At 40.2% G+C, this 21,442-nt stretch overlaps 2 protein-coding genes across 4 annotated transcripts in view; both read left to right on the plus strand.

Annotated features, from left to right (window-relative positions):
* Window positions 1-14,338, plus strand: part of CEP57L1 (centrosomal protein 57 like 1) — a 35,415-nt gene extending 21,077 nt beyond the window's left edge. For 2 of the 3 annotated variants that reach the window (XM_030556078.1, XM_030556079.1), the window contains exons 5-11: window positions 6,274-6,390; window positions 6,699-6,776; window positions 9,395-9,490; window positions 10,435-10,512; window positions 10,632-10,861; window positions 12,461-12,605; window positions 13,887-14,338. In XM_030556078.1, the coding sequence (XP_030411938.1) occupies window positions 6,274-6,390; window positions 6,699-6,776; window positions 9,395-9,490; window positions 10,435-10,512; window positions 10,632-10,861; window positions 12,461-12,605; window positions 13,887-14,111 (969 nt within the window). In that variant the 3' untranslated portion in view covers window positions 14,112-14,338. Of the gene's footprint in view, window positions 1-6,273; window positions 6,391-6,698; window positions 6,777-9,394; window positions 9,491-10,072; window positions 10,075-10,434; window positions 10,513-10,631; window positions 10,862-12,460; window positions 12,606-13,886 lie in introns of those variants that run through there. The other variant, XR_003999558.1, reaches the window with a different exon arrangement.
* Window positions 14,339-20,084: 5,746 nt separating this feature from the next.
* The window catches only part of LOC115648449, a 150,139-nt gene continuing 148,781 nt past the window's right edge, over window positions 20,085-21,442 (plus strand). The window contains 1 exon segment of the mRNA XM_030556084.1: window positions 20,085-20,270. The gene's annotated coding sequence lies outside the window, so the exon portion shown is untranslated.

The raw sequence follows: 21,442 nt of genomic DNA on the forward strand, positions 1-21,442 counted from the left end.
TCCATTCTCTTTAACTCAATTTCCACTTTATGTAGTAATGGGATAGGAATTCTGTGAGATTCATGTACACTATATGATTCAGCATTGTCTCTTAGGGTTATTTGTAGCGGATTTCCTTGCAAAAGTCTAATATTACCAAATATTCCACCAAGTTCTTCCACTTTACTAACTAGGCCCATCATGGCTGCCACACTGCAGCTGAGAAGGTTGTTGGTCTGTGATTCTTTGATCACATATACACTCTGAATGCAAAGCTTTTATCACTGTAGTAAAACTGGCCCATGCAGTTCAGAATACCTCCAGGGTTATTCAGAGTGGTGTCAGATTACTTCAGCTGTGTGAGAGGTTGAAGGTGATTGTAAGGGCCTTCTGAGAGTATTGCTCCTGAGTCAATTTTCAAGTCAATAGTTTTGCCATGAGTATTCACTTTCACTCTCCAGGCAGGTTCTCTGTTGCCACGAGTTCTAGATCCCAGAAACAATGGCTCTTGATTGTCTGTCATATCAGCCAACTCCCTGACTTCTTTGGTGTGACAAACAGCTGCAAAATGATCATATTCATGCATTTAGCATGTGCCTCTGGTTGGACATGCATCATCTCTTGGGATATGACTTTTTCCACACCTTGTGCATGTAGGTTTGGAATTTGTCCCTTTTTAGCCTGGGGGATTTCTCTCTCCTTGCGTTGGGGGCTTTATGGTAATACTTTGAACATTCAAGTGTCTGTCTTATCGTTTCTAAGCTAGTTTCAGGGATTTCAAGTTGCTTCTACCTGGTGTTCTGTTTTTCCTATATATCTGCTGTGAAAGATTTTTACAGACACTTCCCGACTTATGTAGGCGTTGTGTTCTGTTCCGGAACACCTTGCGTAACTCAAATTTTGCGTAAATTGGAAACGTATACCTGACAATTACGTCCCCTCACCCCCAAACAAAAAAACAACCCCTCTGTCCTATTTCTAGCTTATGGAACTTTTTCTGTAAAGTGTGGATTTGCATAAGTTGGGTTTGTTTAACCTGGGGGGCATCTGTATCTCTTAACCCAATAATTTGTCTGATATTTTCTTGTGGGTGTTTTTGTATTCCCAAAATCAGTTTTCAGCCAATGTATGCAGAGCTCTTATAAAACAGTCAAAATCTTCCCCTGGTTCTTGAATTTGCTGGTTGGGGGGGAAAAAAGCGCATTTCTCTAAGGTGTCAAACAGCCAGAACCATTTCATAGTCATCTTTGTGACTGTCTTCTGTAAAGTCAAAGGATATAAAGAGATGCTCTGACTGCTTCTCCATAGCCTAAACTAAAAGATCCTGCTATATCTCCAGTTTCCCAGTGGAGCTTTTGTGCAATTCAGAATTTTGTAATTCAGAATTCTTACTGTCTGTCCATTGTGGAGGTTTGTCAAAGCTGAAGTTCTCTGGGGCACTGAAGAGTGGTATGTTGATGAGATCCTGCAACCTTTGTTGCTTTGTTCCTTCTGTTCTCTTCTGTCCTAGTTTGCTTCTGATACCATGGCATGTTCCTATATCAGATATGGACTGGCTGCAGAGCTTGCATCTGTGCAAGGTACACACCAGTTGTGTTTGTTGTAAGATCCATTAATGCTCTGCCAGGTATGGCTGAGGCTAGTGTAAATAAGGTATTTTACACACAGTGCCATGTAGTGGCTGAACTGTGTAAAGGAATGCTAAACTCTATTACACAAGTTTGACATTTAGGAGGTGGGAGGCAGAAGGGAACATGCCAGTTGAGACCTTTGTTGACAGGCACTTTGCTCATGCATTCTCTGGCCACTTTACAATGTGACCACTATTTTCCTATTCCTCCAGGTCCAGGCTGACTCTAGTAATGATTACCTAGGTAATCATAGTTTATGCGCACACCCAGATATTGAATACTTGCTGCCTCTAATATTTCAGTGCCCTAGACAATTGCCTCTTCCAACTGCATGGTTTAGTTGGTGGTGGTTCTGGCTGAGGTTCAGCAGCAGCTCAACCCTAGGGAAGCTAGGCTTGTTGCTGCTTTCACGCTCTGTGGGCAAACTAACATAATGACCATACTGGGTCAGACCAGTGGTCCATCTACCCCAGTACCCTGTGTTCAGACAGTGTTTGGTGCCAGATGCTTCAGAGAACAGAACAGGGCAATTACTGAGTGATCCATCCCCTGTTGTCCACGTCTGACAGTTAGTTAGAGGTTTAGGACATCCAGAGCAAGGGTGTTCACCCTGGACCATCTTGGCTAATAGCCATTGATAGACCTAGCCTCCATAAACTTAGCTAATTCTTTTTTGAACCCACTTGTAGTTTTGGCCTTCGCCACATCCCATGGCAATGAGTTTCCACAGGTTGACTGTGTGTTGTGTTGTATGAAGAAGCACTTCCTTTTGTTTGTTTCAAACATGCTGCCTATTAATTTCATTGGCTGACTCCTGGTTCATGTGTTATGTCGAAGAGTAACCAACACTTACTTTCTCCACACCATTCATGATTTTGTAGGCCACTGTCATATCCCCCTTTAGTCATCTTTCTTCCAAAGTAAAAAGTTTCAGTCTTTTTAAGCTCTCCTATGGAAGCTGTTCCATACTCCTAATAATTTTTGTTGCCTGTCTCTGTACCTTTTCCAGTTCTAATATACCTTTTTTTGAGATGGGCTCATCAGGACTGCATGCAGTGTTCAAGGTGTAGTTGTACCATAGATTTATATAGCAGTATTATATTATCTGTCTTATTCTATATCCCTTTCCTAATGGGTCCTAACATTGTTACCTTTTTTGACTGCTGCTGTACAGTGTACATCCTCCTGTATACTGTGCAGGTGTTTTCAAAGAACTATCCACACTGACTCCAAGATCTTTCTTGAATGATAACAGCTAATTTAGCTCCCATCATTTTGGATGTATGGTTGAGATTGTTTTCCAATGTGCATTACTTTGCATTTATCAACATTGAATTTCATCTGCCATTTTGTTACTCAGTCACCCAGTTTACTAAGATCCCTATATAACTCTTCACAGTCTGCTTTGGATTTAACTATCTTGAGTAGTTGCAAATTTCGCTACCTCACTGTTTGTTTACCCCCCTTTTCCAGATCACTTATGAATATGTTGAATAATACTAGTCCCAGTGCAGATCCTTGGGTGACACCTCTCTTTATCTCTCTCCATTCTGAAAACTGGCCAATTATTCCTACCCTTTGTTTCCTCTCTTTTAACCAGTTGCTGGTCCATGAGAGGACCTTTCTCTTATCCCATGACTGCTTATTTTGATTAAGAGCCTTTGGCGAGGGACCTCATCAAAGGCTTTCTGAAAGTCCATGTATAGTCTATGCTTTGGATCACCTTTGTTCACATTTGTTTGTTTGACCCCCTCAAAGAATTCTAATAGACTGATTGAGGCATGATTTCCCTTTACACAAGCCGTGTTGACTCTTGCCCAACAAATCGTGTTCATCTGTGTGTCTGATAATTCTGTTCTACACTAACATAAGAATGGCCATACTGGGTCAGACCAAAGGTCCGTCCAGCCCAGTATCCTGTCGGCTGACAGTGGCCATTTCCAGGTGCCCCAGAAGGAATGAACCTAACAGGTAATGATCAAGTGATCTCTCTCTTTCCTGCCATCCATCTCCACCCTCTGACAAACAGAGTCTAGGGACACCATTCCTTACCCATCCTAGCTAATAGCCATTAATGGACTTAACCTCCATGAATTCATCTAGTTCTCTTTTAAACCCTGTTATAGTCCTAGCCTTCACAACCTCCTCAGGTAAGGAGTTTCACAGGTTGACTGCGCTGTGTGAAGAACTGCCTCTTTTTATTTGTTTTAAAGCTGCTGCCCATTAATTTCATTTGGTGGTCTCTAGTTCTTATATTATGGGAACAAGTAAATAGCTGTTCCTTATTCACTTTCTCCACACCACTCATGATTTTATATACCTCTATCATATCCCCCCTTAGTCTCCTCTTTTTTCCAAGATGAAAAGTCCTAGCCTTTTTAATCTCTCCTCATATGGGACCCGTTCCAACCCCCTAATTATTTTAGTTGCCCTTCTCATCTCAAAAAAGATATACTAGCATTAGAAAAGGTACAGAGGAGACCACATCCGTATGCAGTATTCAAGATGTGGGCGTACCATGGATTTATATAATGGCAATAAGATATTCTCCATCTTATTCTCTATCCCTTTTTGAATGATTTGTAACATCCTGTTTGCTTTCTTGACTGCCACTGCACACTGCATGGACATCTTCAGAGAATTATCCACAATGACCCCAAGATCTCTTTCTGGATTAGTTGTAGCTAAATTAGCCCCCATCATATTGTATGTATAGTTGGGGTTATTTTTTCCAATGTGCATTACTTTACATTTATCCACATTAAATTTCATTTGCCATTTTGTTGCCCAATCACTTAGTTTTGTGAGATCTTTTTGAAGTTCTTCACAGTCTGCTTTGGTCTAAACTATCTTGACTATCTTAACTATAGTTTCAACCAATTTGCCTGGTCCTGAAATTAGGCGTACCATCTTGTAATTGCCAGGATCACCTTTAGAACCTTTTTAAAAAAATTTGGTGTGAAATTAACTATCCTCTAGCCATCTGTTTATAGATTTAAGGGATAGGTTACATAGCACAGTTAGCAGTTCTGCAATTTCATATTTGAGTTCATTCAGAACTTTTGAGTGAATACCATCTGGTTCTGGTTACTTATTACTGTTTGTTTAATCAATCTATTCCAAAAACACCTCAATCTGGGTCAGTTCCTCAGATTTTTCACCTAAAAAGGATGGCTGAGGAGTGAGAAAATCGCTCATATCCTCTGCAGTACTGATGCAAAGAATTCATTAAGCTTCTCCTCAATGGTCTTGTCTTCCCCGAGTGCTCCTTTAGCAGCTTGATCGTTCGGTGGCCCTACTGGTTGATTGTTTGGCAGGCTTCTGATGTACTTAAAAAAATTTGCTGTTAGTTTTTGAGTCTCCTGCTAGTTGCTCTTCAAATTCTTTTTTGGCCTTCCTAATTATACTTTTACATTTGCCTGTCCAGAGTTTATGCTCTTTTCTATTTTCCTCAGTAGGATTTGACTTCCAAATTTTAAAGGATGCCTTTTTGCCTCTAACTGCTGCTTTTACTCTGTTTAGCCACATTTTTTGGTCCTCTATGTTCTTTAATTTGGGATATACATTTCATTTGAACTTTTATTATGGTATTTTTAATGAGTTTCCATGCAGCTTGCAGGCATTTCATTCTTGTGACTGTATCTTTTAATTTCTGTTTAACTAGCTTCTTCATTTTTGTGTAGTTCCCCTTTATGAAATGCTACCATGGTGAGCTTCTTTGGTATTTTCCCTTCCACAAAGATGTTAAATTTAATTATATTATGATCACTGTTACTGAGCAGTTCAACTATATTCACCTCTTGGACCAGATCCTGTACTCCACTTAGGACTAAATCAAGAATTTCCTCTCCCTTTGATGGGTTCCTGAGCTAGCTGCTACTAGAGACAGTCATTAATAGTGTCTAGAAAATTTATCTCTGCATCCTGTCCTGAGGTGAAAGGTACCCAGTCAACAGGGGGATAGTTGAAATCTCCCATTATTATTGACTTTTCTGTTCTTATAGTTTCTCTAATCTCCCTGAGCATTTCAATATCACCATCCTAGTCAGATGATCAGTAATATATTCCTACTGGTATACTCTTATTATTCAAGCATGGAGTTTCTCTCCATAGAGATTCTATGGTACAGTTTGATTCATTTAAGATTTTTACTATATTTGACTCTATGCTTTCTTTCACATATAGTGCCACTCCCCCACCAGCATGACCTACTCTGTATATACCTACAAAGTACATACCCTGGTATTTTAGTGTTCCATTGATTGTCATTGTTCCACCAATCTTCTCTGATGCCTATTATATCAATATCCTCATTTAATTATCAGGCACTCAGTTCACCCATCTTAATCTTGAGACTTCTAGCATTTTTATGCAAGCACTTACGAAATTTGCCAGTTTTTAGTTGTTTGCAATTATGTGATGTAATTGAATTGGGACTCTTTTTTCATCTGACTGTTTCTCTTCAGTTCCTACATATACTTTATCGACTTCTGACAGTGGTGAAAACTGAACCCTGCTTTGTCTGTCTGCCATTTTTCATAGCACTGAACTTAATACTTAAAATTGTAAACTATTTAAACAAAGTTCAGGGTGGTGAGAGATTTCTTGGTGTGTCAAACTATTTTATCAGCTGTCAAATTCAACTTTTGCTTATTCTTTCCAGACTCCGCTTCAAAAGGAAAAAGATCAGAATCATATGGAGCTCCATGCAAAACTTGAAAAGCTTGAAATCCTAGAAAAAGAGTGCTTCAGACTTAGCAATACACAGAGAACTGCAGAAGTAAGCAAGCATAACATGACCATGTGCGGTTACAGTTCATTTCAAATTTCTTTGTGCCATGGTTGCCAATTGTGCTAAAATACACAGACCATTTATCAACTGTAGCTCAGCAGAGGAGTATAAGATCTCAACATTCACTTTGCCTTCTACCTCAGACTTCATTTCCTATAAATCTGAGCAATTTAAGCCTGCTTTTCGAGATTCTTTCAATCTTGTTATAGTCAATTACTAAATTGCAAAGTGGTTGCCAATTCTGATTCACTGGGCCAGCCTTAAATGTGACTAACCATACTTGTGTTCTGTTTCAGGACAAGATCAAGCAACTGGAGGAAAAGCTTCGTGAAGAAGAGCATCAGCGTAAGTTAATACAAGATAAAGCTGCTCAGGTAGGATAACCAAATTACTTGATTTATCACTGAGGAAATACTGTCGCTATTCAAGACACTTTTTATAACCTGTTTATTAGCTGGGGAAAATTCTGTAACGCTAACATGACAACTCCAAAATAAGCTTTGCTTAGAGAGGTTTATATTTTTATGCATATTTGGCTTCTTCTAGCACATCAGCTCCGTAGGTAAGGCTGAGTTGTGTTTTGCACTTAGAGCAGGGATTTAAACCTTTTTTTTTTTTTTTAATTGCATGAAGAATACAGCACATTCTCCTCAGAAGTAGAGTACATTCTCTTTGAATAAACAATGAATTTTCTGAGAATTTATAAGAAGTTAGTTTAATTATAAAATGGGTCAATTAAGTAACTTAGCATCCTAAGTTAAACTTTTAGTCCTGAACTATCTTAATGGAGTAACACAGAGACCTTCAACTTTCCATATGGTAAAACTCACTTAAATCCTATACATTTGTCTACACTTAGACCTTTTTCTTTGTAAGATTCATTTTTTTCACTATTAAATAAAAAATTTCTTCATCAGAGTCTGAAAAATTATAGAGAATTCTGTGAAGAACTGCTTTTGCTGCCAGGGCCACCATCTTCCCTGAGTGCAGCTTGATTTTACTCACACTAGGAATACTGAGAGACAGTAGCCATTTTAAAAGAGGGCATGTTAGCTATGGGCAGTCATAGCCTCACTCTCATTGAGAACTATACTAGGTAGCAGCCGTTTTGAAAGAGGGCAATTCTTTTGGGAATTTACTGTAGAAGAATACTTACTCTTCAACTCTTGCGTTGCAAGGACGTAACAATTACAGAAATGTAGATCTGGAAGTGACCTCAAGAGGTCATCTAGTCCAGCCCCCTGTGCTGAAATAGGACCAAGTACACCTAGACCATCCCTATCAGGTGTTTGTCCAACCTCCCTTGAAAGCCTATTCTAGAACTTAACTACCTGTATAGTTATAGAGGTTTTTCCTAATATCTAATCTATATCTTCCTTGCTCCAGATTACGCCCATTACATTTTATCCTACTTTCAGTGGACAACACATAACAAATGATCACTGTCCTCTTTATAACACCCCTTAACAGATTTGAAGGCTGTTTATCCGGTCCCACCTCAGTCATCTTATCTCGAGACTAAACATGTTCACTTTTTTTAACCTCTCCACATAAATCAGGTTTTTAAACTTTTTTGTCATTTTTTGTTGCTCTCCTCTAGACACTCTAGTTTATCTACGTCTTCTCTAAAATGTGGCACTCAGAATTGGACACAGTACTCCAGCTGAGGCGTCACCAGTGCTAAGCAGAGCAAGACAATTACCTCCCATGTTTTTTATATATAATACAGTGTTTTACAATAAGAGAAGCTAGCTCCTTACCCATTTTCACCATTGCAGTCACCTCCTGCAGCAGTTCCAACACAACCTCACTGGCTTCCATCAGTCAGGAACTGTAGAATTACCCCAATACCTCCAGAACTTAGCTGAATGCCACAGCCCAAAACACAATCCTCTGGGTCTCTCTCTTAACTGGTTTTGCCACCACATAAGCAGAGAGCCGGCTGTGCATGTCTGACTTTATCAAAAAATATATAATACAGAGCTTGCCGAGAGCAATTACTTTGTCTGAAGTGCCACTGCAGAGAAACTCCATCAGTGCAAGAAAGGACTCTGGTGCACCAGTGTGATCACTATGCTGACTACTAGTCAGATTTTACCATAATCCAGGAGCTATCAGAGTTGATTCTGGGGTGGGAAACCTTCTCTGTTACAGGTCAGGTGCCATGACTTCTCCTGATTCACGCTCAATGAAGTATCTGGCTGGGGTAGTTTGAGCTGATGATAGTTCTACCACATCTTTTAGCCAGGTTTGTTTATATGTGCAAACACAGAGCCCTCGTCCTTTTAAGGGATGAATGTTAACTGCCTTATTACGATTTCAGTGGTATTCACCCACGAAAGCTTATGCTCCAATACATCTGTTAGTCTTTAAGGTGCCACAGGACTCTTTGTTGCTTTTTACAGATCCAGACTAACATGACTACGCCTCTGATGCTTGCCTTATTACATTAATCTTTTGTATAGACAACAGTAATTGTAAAGTAATCCCTAGAAAAAACCCTGGCTTGGACAATGGGACTGATGCTAAATATTGCATAACAGGTGATGGATCACTTTAATTGCCCTATTCTGCTTGTTTGTTCCGAAGCATCTGGCTCCAGCCACTGTTGGAAGACAGGACACTGGTCTAGATGGACCATTGGTGACCCAATATGTCTGTTCCTATGTTGTCCAAACCTCTTCCCACTTTAAATGGCCATATCCTCAGCTCACTGCAGCATTATCTATGAATTAATTGTGGTAGTCCAAGAGATACAGTTGCTGTACTTGGGTTTGGAAATTGCAACGCTGTCTTGGAGATTGCTAGGTATATTTGATACCATGACATCCTGAATCATATTCCATTTCAATATCCCCTTTTATAATCCTCATGCCTCCCAGAGATTTCAGTGAGTAATGCATCTAATTGAATCTTCGACATGTGAAAGAGAGAATTAATCTGTGCTATTTAAAAACTTTTGATATTAAATACTTTTTTCTCATTACTATAGCTTCAAACTGGACTTGAGATCAATAGAATGTTAACGTCTTCAGTGTCCTCTCAAAACGAACCAACAAAGAAAAGCCGGAAAAAGAAAATTGCAAAAGTAACATGCAAGTTTGTCATTTGCAGAGTGATAATGTCTCTAACATGCCTCTCTTATTTTTGTAGCATCTCATTCATGGAGTGATAGGGATGCTACTGGAAATGTGGTGGTGGGTGGGGTTCTGTTGGCTCTCTGTACTCTGTCATTTTACTCTGGAAATATAACATGCTGTTTTCCCCTCTCTTTAGATAAATAAAATATGTCTAGTGTGGTAATGCCTAGTTTTAAAATAGAAAACTTGCCTACTCCAGCATAACTTTAAACTATGCATGGCCATTTCACTGGCCTGTGTTTATGGTCCCTTAGTTGATTTTTGAATTTACTTTCAAGACCACTTGAACTAGGACTTTTTTTGAGATGCTATAGAAAGTGTCCTACTGAAGTCAAGATGAACTTCACCCGCTGCATTCTTTTCATCCACAGGCATTACAGGTCTACTAAAATGACATGACTTGTAAAACTGAGTCTGTTAAATGCCACATAGGTGGTGCTAAATTTCTCTAATCATAATCTACTACTGAATTGTCAGATTAACTGTGTACTAGATCTCAGTCTTATTGGAAATTCTTCTGTATTTGGGAGAAGTAGGAAAACTTTAATACCCATTAAAGGAGATGACTCGAGACTGCCTATTTCACTGGCTGTTATGGAGCATTGCTTTTGTATGGAATGATTTGTTGCTGAAGTGTAGCTCAGACTTGTTCTCACTGGGGATGGGTGGGGAAGGCTTGTTGACAAAATATTTGGATTATGCTCTTCTTTATTATTTGTATTGTGGTAGCACTTAGAAGCCAAAGTCCTGGAGCAGGACCTTGTTGTGCTAGACACTGCACAAACACGGAACAAAAACAGCCCTTGCTTCCAAGAGTTTACAGTCTAATTTGAAAGAATAATTTTAAGGTTGCACTGTTAGGCAAACATGTCTTCTGTCTACTGTCTGTCAGAAAAAATCTGCTCTGAAGAAAGTACATCCTCCACAATTTTGCCTAAAGGCTGGGATGCTGCCTTTTGTGGCTGGGAAGGTGAGCCCTATTAGATTCTCATTTAAACGTGTGGCCACGTTCTTTTTAAATGAACGTTCTTCCATTGATTCCCTTCGTTATAGCTGCTTACAGAAGTTTTCCTTTTCTCCTCTCTCAAGTCTGCCAGCTCCAGCCATTCTGTTAGTGCAAATGTACAAAGTGTCTTACATATTATGAAACATCGTAGTCCATGTGTCTTGTCACGGTGTGTAGAAGCAGATGAACACAGGATTTCTAGACGAACTACTGCTTGCAAATCTGCATCCTCTTGTTCCACATCTTCTTCTGTCACTGATAATCTATCTGACCTTTTGCTGGCGATACAAGATGAGCTAGGCCAAATGAGCTTGTAAGTATGTATCTGTGTATTCTCTCCCAAAGGATAAAAAGACTGTGATGCTTTCAGTAAAAATGGCTGCAAGCTGCAGCCATGTGAGGGCTATTTGGAGGTTGTACTCTACTATGTTTGGATCTAAAAATATTTGGGGAGTGGGGTTTGGGTGGATCTTGCAGTAGCCCTTGCATTTAAAGAGCCTCATGAGCAGATAGTGGAGGTTCTTTTTGTACTTTTTGGGGGCTTTTAATTTTTTTTTTTTTTTTATAAAGCTGCACTTATGATTATTAGTACATCAGGCTATCTAAAATAAGGCCTGAAGGATATCTTTATCCTCAGAGCTACACAGCAAAATGGTAGGTTTCCTTTTGGAGAAACCTTTTATCAGATACCTAGAAGAGTAAACCACAGTGCTGTAGGGGTGTTGCCAGCTTTGACCTTATTGTAACTGACAAGAGGCCTGAGATGAACGGGCCATTAGTTCGGCAAGGACAACTGCATGGGTTGGAGACTAGATGTTCTGCTGGTGTCCATATAATCCTTGTAAATAGTATATGTGTTTTGAATCAACATAGCATTTTAAAATTCCTATCTTAGAAATCATACTGAAATAGCTGTTGGTCCTCATTTCAGGACATGTGGAATTGATTAATCTAAGCTGTTTGCAGAATCTCTTCTTCACAAAGCTCTAGCTATAACTCCCTTATTAGTTGTGTGCCAATCAGAGAAAATATTTGTTTTAGAGTAGCAATTTAAGCTGGAGGAATTTATGAAGAGAAGAAATAATTATTCATTTTTAGTTGTGCTCACTTTGTGCTAGGCATTGTATTAAAATATAAAAGAAGGCATGACCCTTTGCCATAAAGAGCTTGTTGATCAATAACGTCTAACTGTAAAACGTTCTTATCCTTTGTAATTAATATATAGCTTTACTCCATGAATTAGGGAGCTCTAAACTAGTTTTCTCTCATTAGTTCATAGAGTGAAATGTTTGGAACAGTAATTGCCAGTAGCAACAAACCATGCAGTTAATTTTTCCCAGTAGAATTCTTAATTTTACTTGATTGTTTTGTTTTGACAAAAGCACTATAACTTTCATTAGTGGTTGTAAAACAAGTTTTTCTGAATTATGTTAAGCGCTCTCACTCTGAGAGGCAATCTAGAGTGTGTGTGTGTGTGTGTGTGTGTGTGTGTGTGTGTTGGTGTTGTGTGGCCTGCTATTTACTTTAGTAGGCTCTTTAATCTTCACATTCCAAATTCCCATTGTGCATGATGCTGCAGTACCAGCACACTCAGGTGCTTATTTCTTCAGTCTTATGAGATAAATGGTTGTGAGGTAACAAAATGAGTAAACTAGCTGCAGGCTCAGAGTAGAAGGAAAATTAAGTAATGAAAAAATTTGAATGTTTGGGTAATTTTGTATTTTATTATATATGTATATGTATATATTTAGTATAAAAAGTATTAGTTGTATATCAGTGATTTAACATGCTTTCTTTCTCTAGTGAGGAGACCTTCTGGAGTCGAAACTTGTGCAATGTTACAGAAGTACATGTAAGAGGAATGTTGTTTAAATATATCAATACTATTGTCAAATATCTTTGTCTCTAACAGTGAACATCAAGAACTCTTGAAGCAAATACAAGAAACTCAAAACTGTGAAGTTCGTGAAGACCTAGAACGTGAATTGGATTGTCTTGTAAAGCAAATGGAAATTAAAGGGGAACAGATATCAAAGTTGAAAAAACACCAAGCTAGTGTAAGGAAATAATTTTTAAAGAGTTTACTTAGGAGCAAACTATTGGAATATGATGAAAATAATTATTCAGGCTCTCTCTGGCAACAGCATATATTTAGAATGTACAGTCCCATTGGGATTCCAAGACATACAGGTTCAACAAGAAACTTATTTGAAGCATGTGTCAGATTCAAACACTCATCCCTGTCTCTGTTTAGAAAGCAATGATGGCTTGAATTCATTTTAGAGTTTTTTAGCTTTAGAAATAGTTCAGACCTAAATCCACATAATGAACACTTCAAAATATGTCCAGAACTTTCTCATATACCCTAATTTTGTCATCTTGTACCCTGAAACCTGCACTGCAAGTCAAGACGCATGCATATATACATACATATTGGTTGACATTCAAAAGCATTCATAGTAATATCAACCTCATGATTGATATTTATTCTTAAAAAGAGCTTAGTGGGGTGCTGAGGCTTTAGGTAAATATTTTGATGCAATGGCTGATACTGAACATCTGGAATGAAGCTAAAGTGGAAAACATTGCCATAAATAGGATATTATAACTGATGAGGGCTGGTCTACATTGAAAAGTTATATCTGCATAGCAGTGTCTCTCAGGAATATGAAAAATCCACATCCCTGAGAGATGTAGTTACACTGACTTAACTCCTAACTACCGCCTCTCAGGGAGGTGCATTACCTACATCAGTGGGAGAACCCCTCCAATCACTGTAGTAAGTGTCTACACTGAAGCCCTGCAACAGTGCAGCTATAGTGCTGCAGCTGTGCCTGTGTAAATAACGTAACTGGAGTTGACTTACCTTAGGTCAAGTTACAGTGTGGGGGTCAATGGGAGAAACTCTTCCGTCAACTTAATTTACTCTTCTCGTCAGGGGTAGAGTACAGGGGTTGTCTGGAGAGCTATCTGCTGTCAATTTGGCGGGTCTTCACTAGACCTGCTAAATCAACTGTGGGTGGATCAATCTCAGAGCATGGATGCCGGCTATAGTGTAGACATAGCCTTAGATAACAGAGACTCTGTCTGTGTCTCATGCTAACATTTACATTTTGAATTTTACAAAAAGGCTATCTTTTTATATTATCTTATTTACATTTTCAAAGTAAAATTCTTATGCTTGCTACTTCTGTAGAAATAAACCTGGTAAGCTAAACTCTTTTTTTTTTCATTTATAGTTGGTGTTTGAGACCTTGTGGCTCTTACATGGTGCCTGGGTCTCTAGCCAATATCCTTTCTGAGCATTAAAACTTTTATGCATAATCTTCACTTTTTAGGTCCACAAATTAAAGCAAAAAGCTCAGAAATTGAAGAGACAGTCAGCTCATGTCCTACTAAAATCTGATGACCTAAAAGGAACAAGAGAGATTCCAGTTACTCCAAGCAGAAGTGCATCAAAAAACTGTCCTGTGCAGAAAAGCAAAAGCTCTCTTCAGCTGTTAAAAAATGTGCAGAAACTTCAATCAACGCTGAAAAAAGATGATATCACGTGGGAACAATAGTTTTACATTTTATCATATAGGTAGTGCCTCTTACTAATATGCCAAAAAAAAGTGTCTGACACTTCATAGGTTTGGATTTAACAAATATTAGACTGAATTAAAAGTTTAATATTTCATTTATGCCATGTCTACATTTGCTAGTAAATTTCAGTTGAAACTTTAGGTTTGGGTTGAACAAACTCACTTTCCCTGTAGATAAACGTATTTGTAATAAAATCTGTTTTAACTGTTTCATGAGGTGTCTCACTTACTTTCTTTTAACTTACAAAATAAAACTATCTTTGAAATATATAAGAAATGCAATCTGTTTCTTTTACCCACTTTCCTCCTCATCAGCATACATGCACACACTTTGAAATTTAATTTATTTCAGTAGAGAAGGAAGGGAAAACTCCTTAATGTAGGACAAAACTCAGGACTATCATATTTCCTCCATGCTGAAAGGAGATAGTTGAAGCCTGCTTCTGTAGTCCTAACAGGGCCAAAATTCCCAGTGAAGTCAGTGGGAGTCTTCCTTTTGTGAGAACTGAATATTTGGGTTCTTACAATTAATGCAGACAAGTGCAATGTCTGTGAATGTGCACTTGCTAATTTTTTTTAGTGTAAAATTATCTAGGACATAAAATTTAGTGCCTGCATTCAAAGGACTGATGTTGAAGATTGCTTGTTTTGCAGAGGGAGTTTGTCAAAAGTCACTTGCAATGACAGAGCAAGGTGGTTTTCTTTCTATGAAGTACTTTTTCTGAAAGTGTAATGGCTTGTATTATACACATTTGCCAATCAGAGGGCTTAATGGCCCATATTGGGTCAAATATGGTGTGGGTTCTTTTTATTAAACAAAGCAAAAACACAAAAATCCCCCACATCTGACTCTTTAATGCTAATAAGGCACCATTTATACTGCTCTAACAGCCATGTTTTTAATATGAATATTGCTAAACTCATTTTGACTGGTTATGTGGAAGGAACCAATCCTTAAAAACCTAAGTAGATGCCTAGCTTAGAACTCTTTATCAACAGAGCCTGTCTAAATCACGCAATAAGCCAGTGTAGTGGAAACATATAAAGATGGCTGAAGCCATTGTGCATACTGGGCCTAGAACCCCATGCCTATACTCAAATATGTAAAAAATGACCCAATCCACTACAGCTGTGGTGTTTTCAGACTTTCAGCTTCTTGCTGCTGTTAGTACAACAGAGCTACACTCTACTTCTAATATTTAGTACTCAGGGTGTGATCTACAAAGCAACTTAGTTGCCTAAGTTTCTATACATAGCACCACTGTGATTAACAAAACTCCCACTCAGCTGCTGCCTGTTGGTAGGTGCCTTAACTCACTCACTGCCTACATTTCCACTGTAAAAGTTCCTAGGAACCTAAATTTTAGCCCCTGGAGCATGTACACTGCTGGCCTGCATTAGGCAGGTGGGTGCCTATTGCTTACCTAACCCCGACTGATTTGTGAATCAGGGAAAGGTTGGAAGAGGAATACCTCTCATTTTGGGCCTGATCCAGTAGGTGTGCTCAGAGACCAGCTAGTACCTGGCTTTTACCCGTCTATGCAGCCCAGGGGGCAGAAGGTGAGTATGAGCAAGATTTTGAGCATGACAGAAGTGGGGGAGGGGAGGGAAAGAGAGAAGCAAGATCTGTTGGTGAGACAGCAGTCCGGTAGTGCAAGGTGTAGGTGGACAGGGTATTGGGTTAACACATCAGAGGGTAGCTAATGGGTCCTCTAGTGGGGCACAAATTAGGGACCACTTAGGGTAGGAAAGGGGAACCATAGATAACCAAGGGAAGGGGGGAGAGGGCTGGGAAAAGGCTATGGAGCAAGAAGGGAGATGGGGGTGGGGGCAGCTGAGCTGCTACTATGCAGGGAAGTGGGAGCCCAGGGAGCAAGGTCCAGCATGATAAACAACAGTGTTTTCATGTTGCAGCACCAGTTATGGCAGCAAGAGGAGGAAGAACAGGGGCAGAGATAGTCCAACCCAAGCACCAGTCTCAGGCCAAGGCCAAGCTTGAGCCATAGGCTGAGGTTATCCACTGCAGCCATCTCGGTGAACTTGCCATTCCCACCACAGTTTCATGGGGATCCCTCAGTGGACCTGCATCCAGTAGTATGTGCTGGGCCCAGATGCTCTCCAACACCTTTTGTGATGCTCTTCATGAGAACCTCGCCACAACTGTACACAGGAGTCAGCCACTGTCTGTCACCACTGGGTCAGCACCACACTGGGGATACAGGCATCAGGATCCTCTCAGCAGATTGCTGCACAGACTACTGGCATCAGCAAGTCTACGGTTTCCAGGGTCCTAGACCAGTTCCTGGAGGCCATAATCAGTTGTTCACAAATACATCGATTTACTGAGCCAACTGGAAGGAAAACAGGTAGAGTTCCATGGGACTGCTTCCTAGGAGTAGTCAACAGTACCTGCGAGACCACTGGCATTAGTATGTGACAACTCATCTTGGCTTCCCCTCTCCTCATCCCCTTGTCTACTCTGCCCATCTCCCTGGGTGTGAGATATCGCATGTCCCTCCATTACTATAGAAGGGGGAATTTTAAACTCACCATACATGGTATTTTCATCACGTTTGTGCAGAAAACTGGTGGCAGCTGAGCTTTGGGCATGCTGTCCAGTGGGAAGTGTAATGGGCAAGTGAAGAGGTAGGTTTTGAGAGGTCCGAGGTGTCTCATGAGTATATCCTTTGAACACATTTCTTAGATAATTTACATCTCGGAAAATTCTTGTGTGTCTTGTGCAGTCAACGCGAGGCGCTTGTTAGTGTTTCAGTGGAGCTATAGATTGGCATGAGCACCTGTCTGTAGGGGTTGGGAGTTGCAATGCTGCCTCCCCTGGCTAACTTAAGCAACTCCCCACTGCTTGGCGGAATGCAGTGGTTTTCCTGTTGTCCAGATAGATTTGAACAGGGGTCTCCCACCCCCCACGTGGATGCTTTATCTGATGGGCCACAGGCTGTCTGCACTCTGGCCCAATGATTCTTTTATAATTTGCGTGCATAGGACCAGTTATTGGGCTAGAACAGGTGAGCATGCGGCTGTGGCACAGTTGTTAGGGCACCTACCTAAGAAGTGGGAAACCTTGGGTCTGGTCCCCCTACTTGAATGATTTTCTTAATCTTTCATTATTTATCTACTAGTGGAACAGCTTCAACAGGAGAGATCATGGAGAGAGGCAGGTGCTTTAATTCATTCCTGCAAGAAGTGCCTAAGATGCCTGACTCCAAGCAGCTCCTTTCCGTTCATGGATCACAAGCAGAGATAGGTGCCTCCCTGCTGCCTGGTCTTAGGCATCTGGAAGGATGAGGCTTATGATACACTCCTTTGGTCAGCATCTCCCATTGGCTGGCTTAGGTGACTGCCTCCCTAGTTGTTTGGCTCGGTCAATTGCATTTTTAGATGCCTATCTCTCCCCATTCTCTATATAGAGAGACTTGGGTGCCTAATTCAACATGGTGGATCACAGGGTTGTTCCTGTGACTTTTCTAGGCAACTAAAAGTTAGGCACAGTAATACTGTGTGCTGCAATGCCTAGGTCCCCTTGTGTACTCTAGGATTACTACTACTTTCCTCTTATGTAAATATAGCAGAATGAACAGCTAATTATTCAGACTTGATATTATAATAATCTTGATGCAATAAATTCCTGATTTAGTGCTATCTGTCTCTGCACCACTGTTTTCCCTCCAAGGAGTACATAGGGAGAGATGGTAATGCTAAGTAAATATAGCTGTATCCTCACATTTTGAAGTGGATAAATCAGTAGTTTAGTGTTACAAGCGTTTTAGCCTATGAAAGCTTATGCCCAAATAAATGTGTTCGTCTCTAAGGTGCCACAAAAACAGAAGTAGCTGAAGGAAGGAACTGGTTAAGGTAGACCCTTAATTCTCAACTTGAGAAGCTTCCAAGGAAATAGTGCCTTTGTAACAGCATAAATAAACCCAGGGCTGACTCTAGCCATTTTGCCACCCCAAGCACGGCGGCATGCCACGGGGAGTGCTCTGCCGTTCGCCGGTCCTGCTTCTCTGGTGGACCTCCCGCAGGCGTGCCTGTGGATGTTCCATCGGAGCCTTGGGATCAGCGGACCCTCCGCAGGCACACCTGCGGTAGGTCCACCGGAGCCACCTGCTGCCCTCCTGGCAACCGGCAGAGTGCCCCCCACAACATGCCGCCCCAAGCACACGCTTGGTGCGCTGGGGCCTGGAGCCGGCCCTGAATAAACCTGCTATTAAGTACAAGCTAACAACACAATCCCCCCCCAAAAAAACCCACCACCATGAGATAACTAGGAGCAACTGCTTTTCACTCTCACACAAAGGCATATTAGCCACACCTGCTGGAAGCTTCAGCAGCTTCATGGTAGGAAAGGAGTAGAAGCTGCTGTAAAGATGGCGTCCTTTTCTACTCCAGGATGGGTAGAATGCACAATTTTTTTCCTGGGAATTATTGTCTACACTCAACCTGCTGGCTATGAGCATTGATGCTATCTGGAGTGTAGCAAGGGGAAGGGTTTGTCCAATTACAGGTCAAAATTCTAGTGGGGTTCTGCAACTCATGTTAATTAAGGGTATTTTTAAAAGTGTACATACACCAGAAATAAAACAATGTTGTGGCAGGTGAGTGAAGTTCTGCTACTGATCTCTAGTGTGAAGAGAGCAGAGTGGTCCCCACAAATCTTTTTGCAGATATGGCCTTGCAAAAAGTAGAGCCAAGCTCTGTTTCCCGGCATTTTAGTTGGTGGTGTCAGAAGTGGGTCTTTAATCAGAAGATGACAGCACTGCACTGTTGTGGAAGAAAGTTAATAAGCACTTTTGGACTAATGGGTTATGCTCAGTGACATCTCAGTGATGAAAGAAGACTGCATATATTTTGTGGTGTATGTGCGTATTGTCTATATACAGATTTACTATAATTTATTCATTTTTTAAAAAGTTGTCTAACTGGGAGTCTTATAAACGTAGTGAATTGTTTTACAGCTTTGGTTACTCTAGGAGACCAGCAAGTTTAATGTTTATTTCAGGTCTGTTTCCCTCTAAATTGTGCCAAAAGCTAGATCTAAGATTTTTCTTTTGGAGCGTGCCTGGACTAGAAAAATAGGTTGTGTTTTAGAGTGTGTTCCCCAACATAATTTTAAAAACTATACACCTTTTAAAGACATGTTTACTGGTAGGGGTAGCCTCAAATTGACCCAAAGGATTGATCATGATCAGCTAACATGGTTTTATTTTTAAGGATATCAAATCCTGACTACGTTAGTGTTTAAAAAGGCATTTTAATTATTTTCCTAGTACAGATGGGACTTGGATGAAGAAAAGAAACATTTGTATACATTGAAGTCAGCATTGCTAGAGGTAGAAGCAGTATTCTGCAGTTGCAAAGAGCCAGCTCTGATTTTAGGTTCATATTTCACTTAGGAGCCCCTCTTATCTTGTGATCTTAAGCCATCTATTCCCTGCTATCCCTGTGAAGTAGACAAATATCTCTCGAGATAGGAAAACTAAAGTACAAGGAAAACTAAGGTTACCACACAGAGAGTCGCTAGCAGAGCCAGCATTACTACCGTGAGAGCCCTGCTACCTAGTCCTGACCCTGCAGCCTATTTTCAAAAAGTTTTTAACACTTAAGAGCCATATCATATCACAGATAGTCCAAAGGGTTGCACTCGCCTCTCGCAAGAGAGCAGAGGATCCTACACCTAAGCAATAAACCACAGACCTTCTGCTATTAAATCTAGACAAGAAACAACCAGAGTTTTACCCCCTGTGTGCAAGTACGAGGTGAACATATTTGCACTAGGACAGCAGCACCCAGGCGCCGCCCCCAGGGAGTCCCTGCACTATCAGAGCCAGAGACGATCAAAGGCAATCGCAGCTCCTTTCCTTGGGCTTCCCCGACCCTTAGAACGTTGAGTGTACTAGGGTTGCTATGGTTACAGCTGGGCTTGTCCACGCACTGGGAAAGTGGCGAGTGTATCAGCTGCTTCCTCTGCGTCCTGATTTCGATTCTGTTCTTAACTTTAGAAAGCTGAGGGACAGACTGTTGCGTGCTACTACTGCAGTGATAGGATCGGAACGCTTCCCTCACTGCAAGGGTTGGTTAGCAGCAGCGGCTGACAGCAACCTCGGGGGAGTTAGACAGGTATTGTATGGCTGTGAAGCTGGCAATGGAGATTTTAGTGCTATGGTTCTGTTTACAGAATAGAGGAAGGGACAACGTTTGAATGGCCATAGTAAATGTGTTATAAAATATGTACTCTACATAAATAGGTTACTACACACCCCTCAGATTGCCTGTCTGTGAATTGTGAGGAGGTGGAAAAGGAAACCAAGTACAAATGGTTCATGACAGATAGGTAGTTACTTGAGATCTTTACTTAATTTTAGGTCAAAAGCATTCAGTTTTGAGTCTAGATGAGATTTTGGAGAAAAGAGGTGAGTTGATCATAAAGCAGTTTTTAAAAATTTATATAATCAAAAACTTTTATGCATGTTTTATATTTCAGCACCAAACAGTTCAACTCATTTTTTAACATGAGTGTCTTATTATTATTTGTTCTCAGGAACTGTTTAAATTTTTCAACATGTGTTTCCTTTCTCAGAGTAAAACAGAACTGATGTACTGTAACATGCATTAAAAAAGAGGTAAAGTATAGATAAAATTATTTCTACAGATAATAAAATGTAAACCTCAAAGTTTCCTTAGCTAGAGGAAAAATTCTAGAAATGAAAAATGCATTCTTATAGCAGTAACTGCAAGAGTTTGTTTTGGAATAGTATCTCAGCATTACCTAGAGTGGAGAGACCAGCCAAGTTATTTTTTATTTAGAAAATTTACAATTGGAAGCAGCTGTTAATTACTTATGATGGGATTTTTAAAGGAGCCCAAGGCACTGTTCCTGCATATATGTAGCCATGTGCTTAAATTTACTATCGTGAGTTGATATCAGTGGAACTACTCATAGTAGTAAAGTTAACCACGTGCCTAAGTGTTTTCAGGATCAGGGCCTATAATAAGAGTTTGGAGTTCAATTTCAATGGGATTTAGATGCCTAATTCCCTAGGCTCCTTCGAGAATCCCAGTCTTGAATTCTGTAAATGACTAATATGTAGGAGAGCTTCAAACAGATTTTTACTCAAGCAGTAAGTTTGGCTTAGTGAGGGCTTGGTCTGGAATCTCTTACAGGTCCTTTTGAATCATACATAGAAGAAAGAAAACATTCAATGTCCTTTGCATTTGAAACTATTTTAACTTTTTATGTTTATTCACATTTTGAATATTATTACAAAGTCAGCAGACAAGTGTTACAATGA

Source organism: Gopherus evgoodei, chromosome 3 (assembly GCF_007399415.2).
Source record: "Gopherus evgoodei ecotype Sinaloan lineage chromosome 3, rGopEvg1_v1.p, whole genome shotgun sequence".
NCBI lineage: Eukaryota > Metazoa > Chordata > Testudines > Testudinidae > Gopherus > Gopherus evgoodei.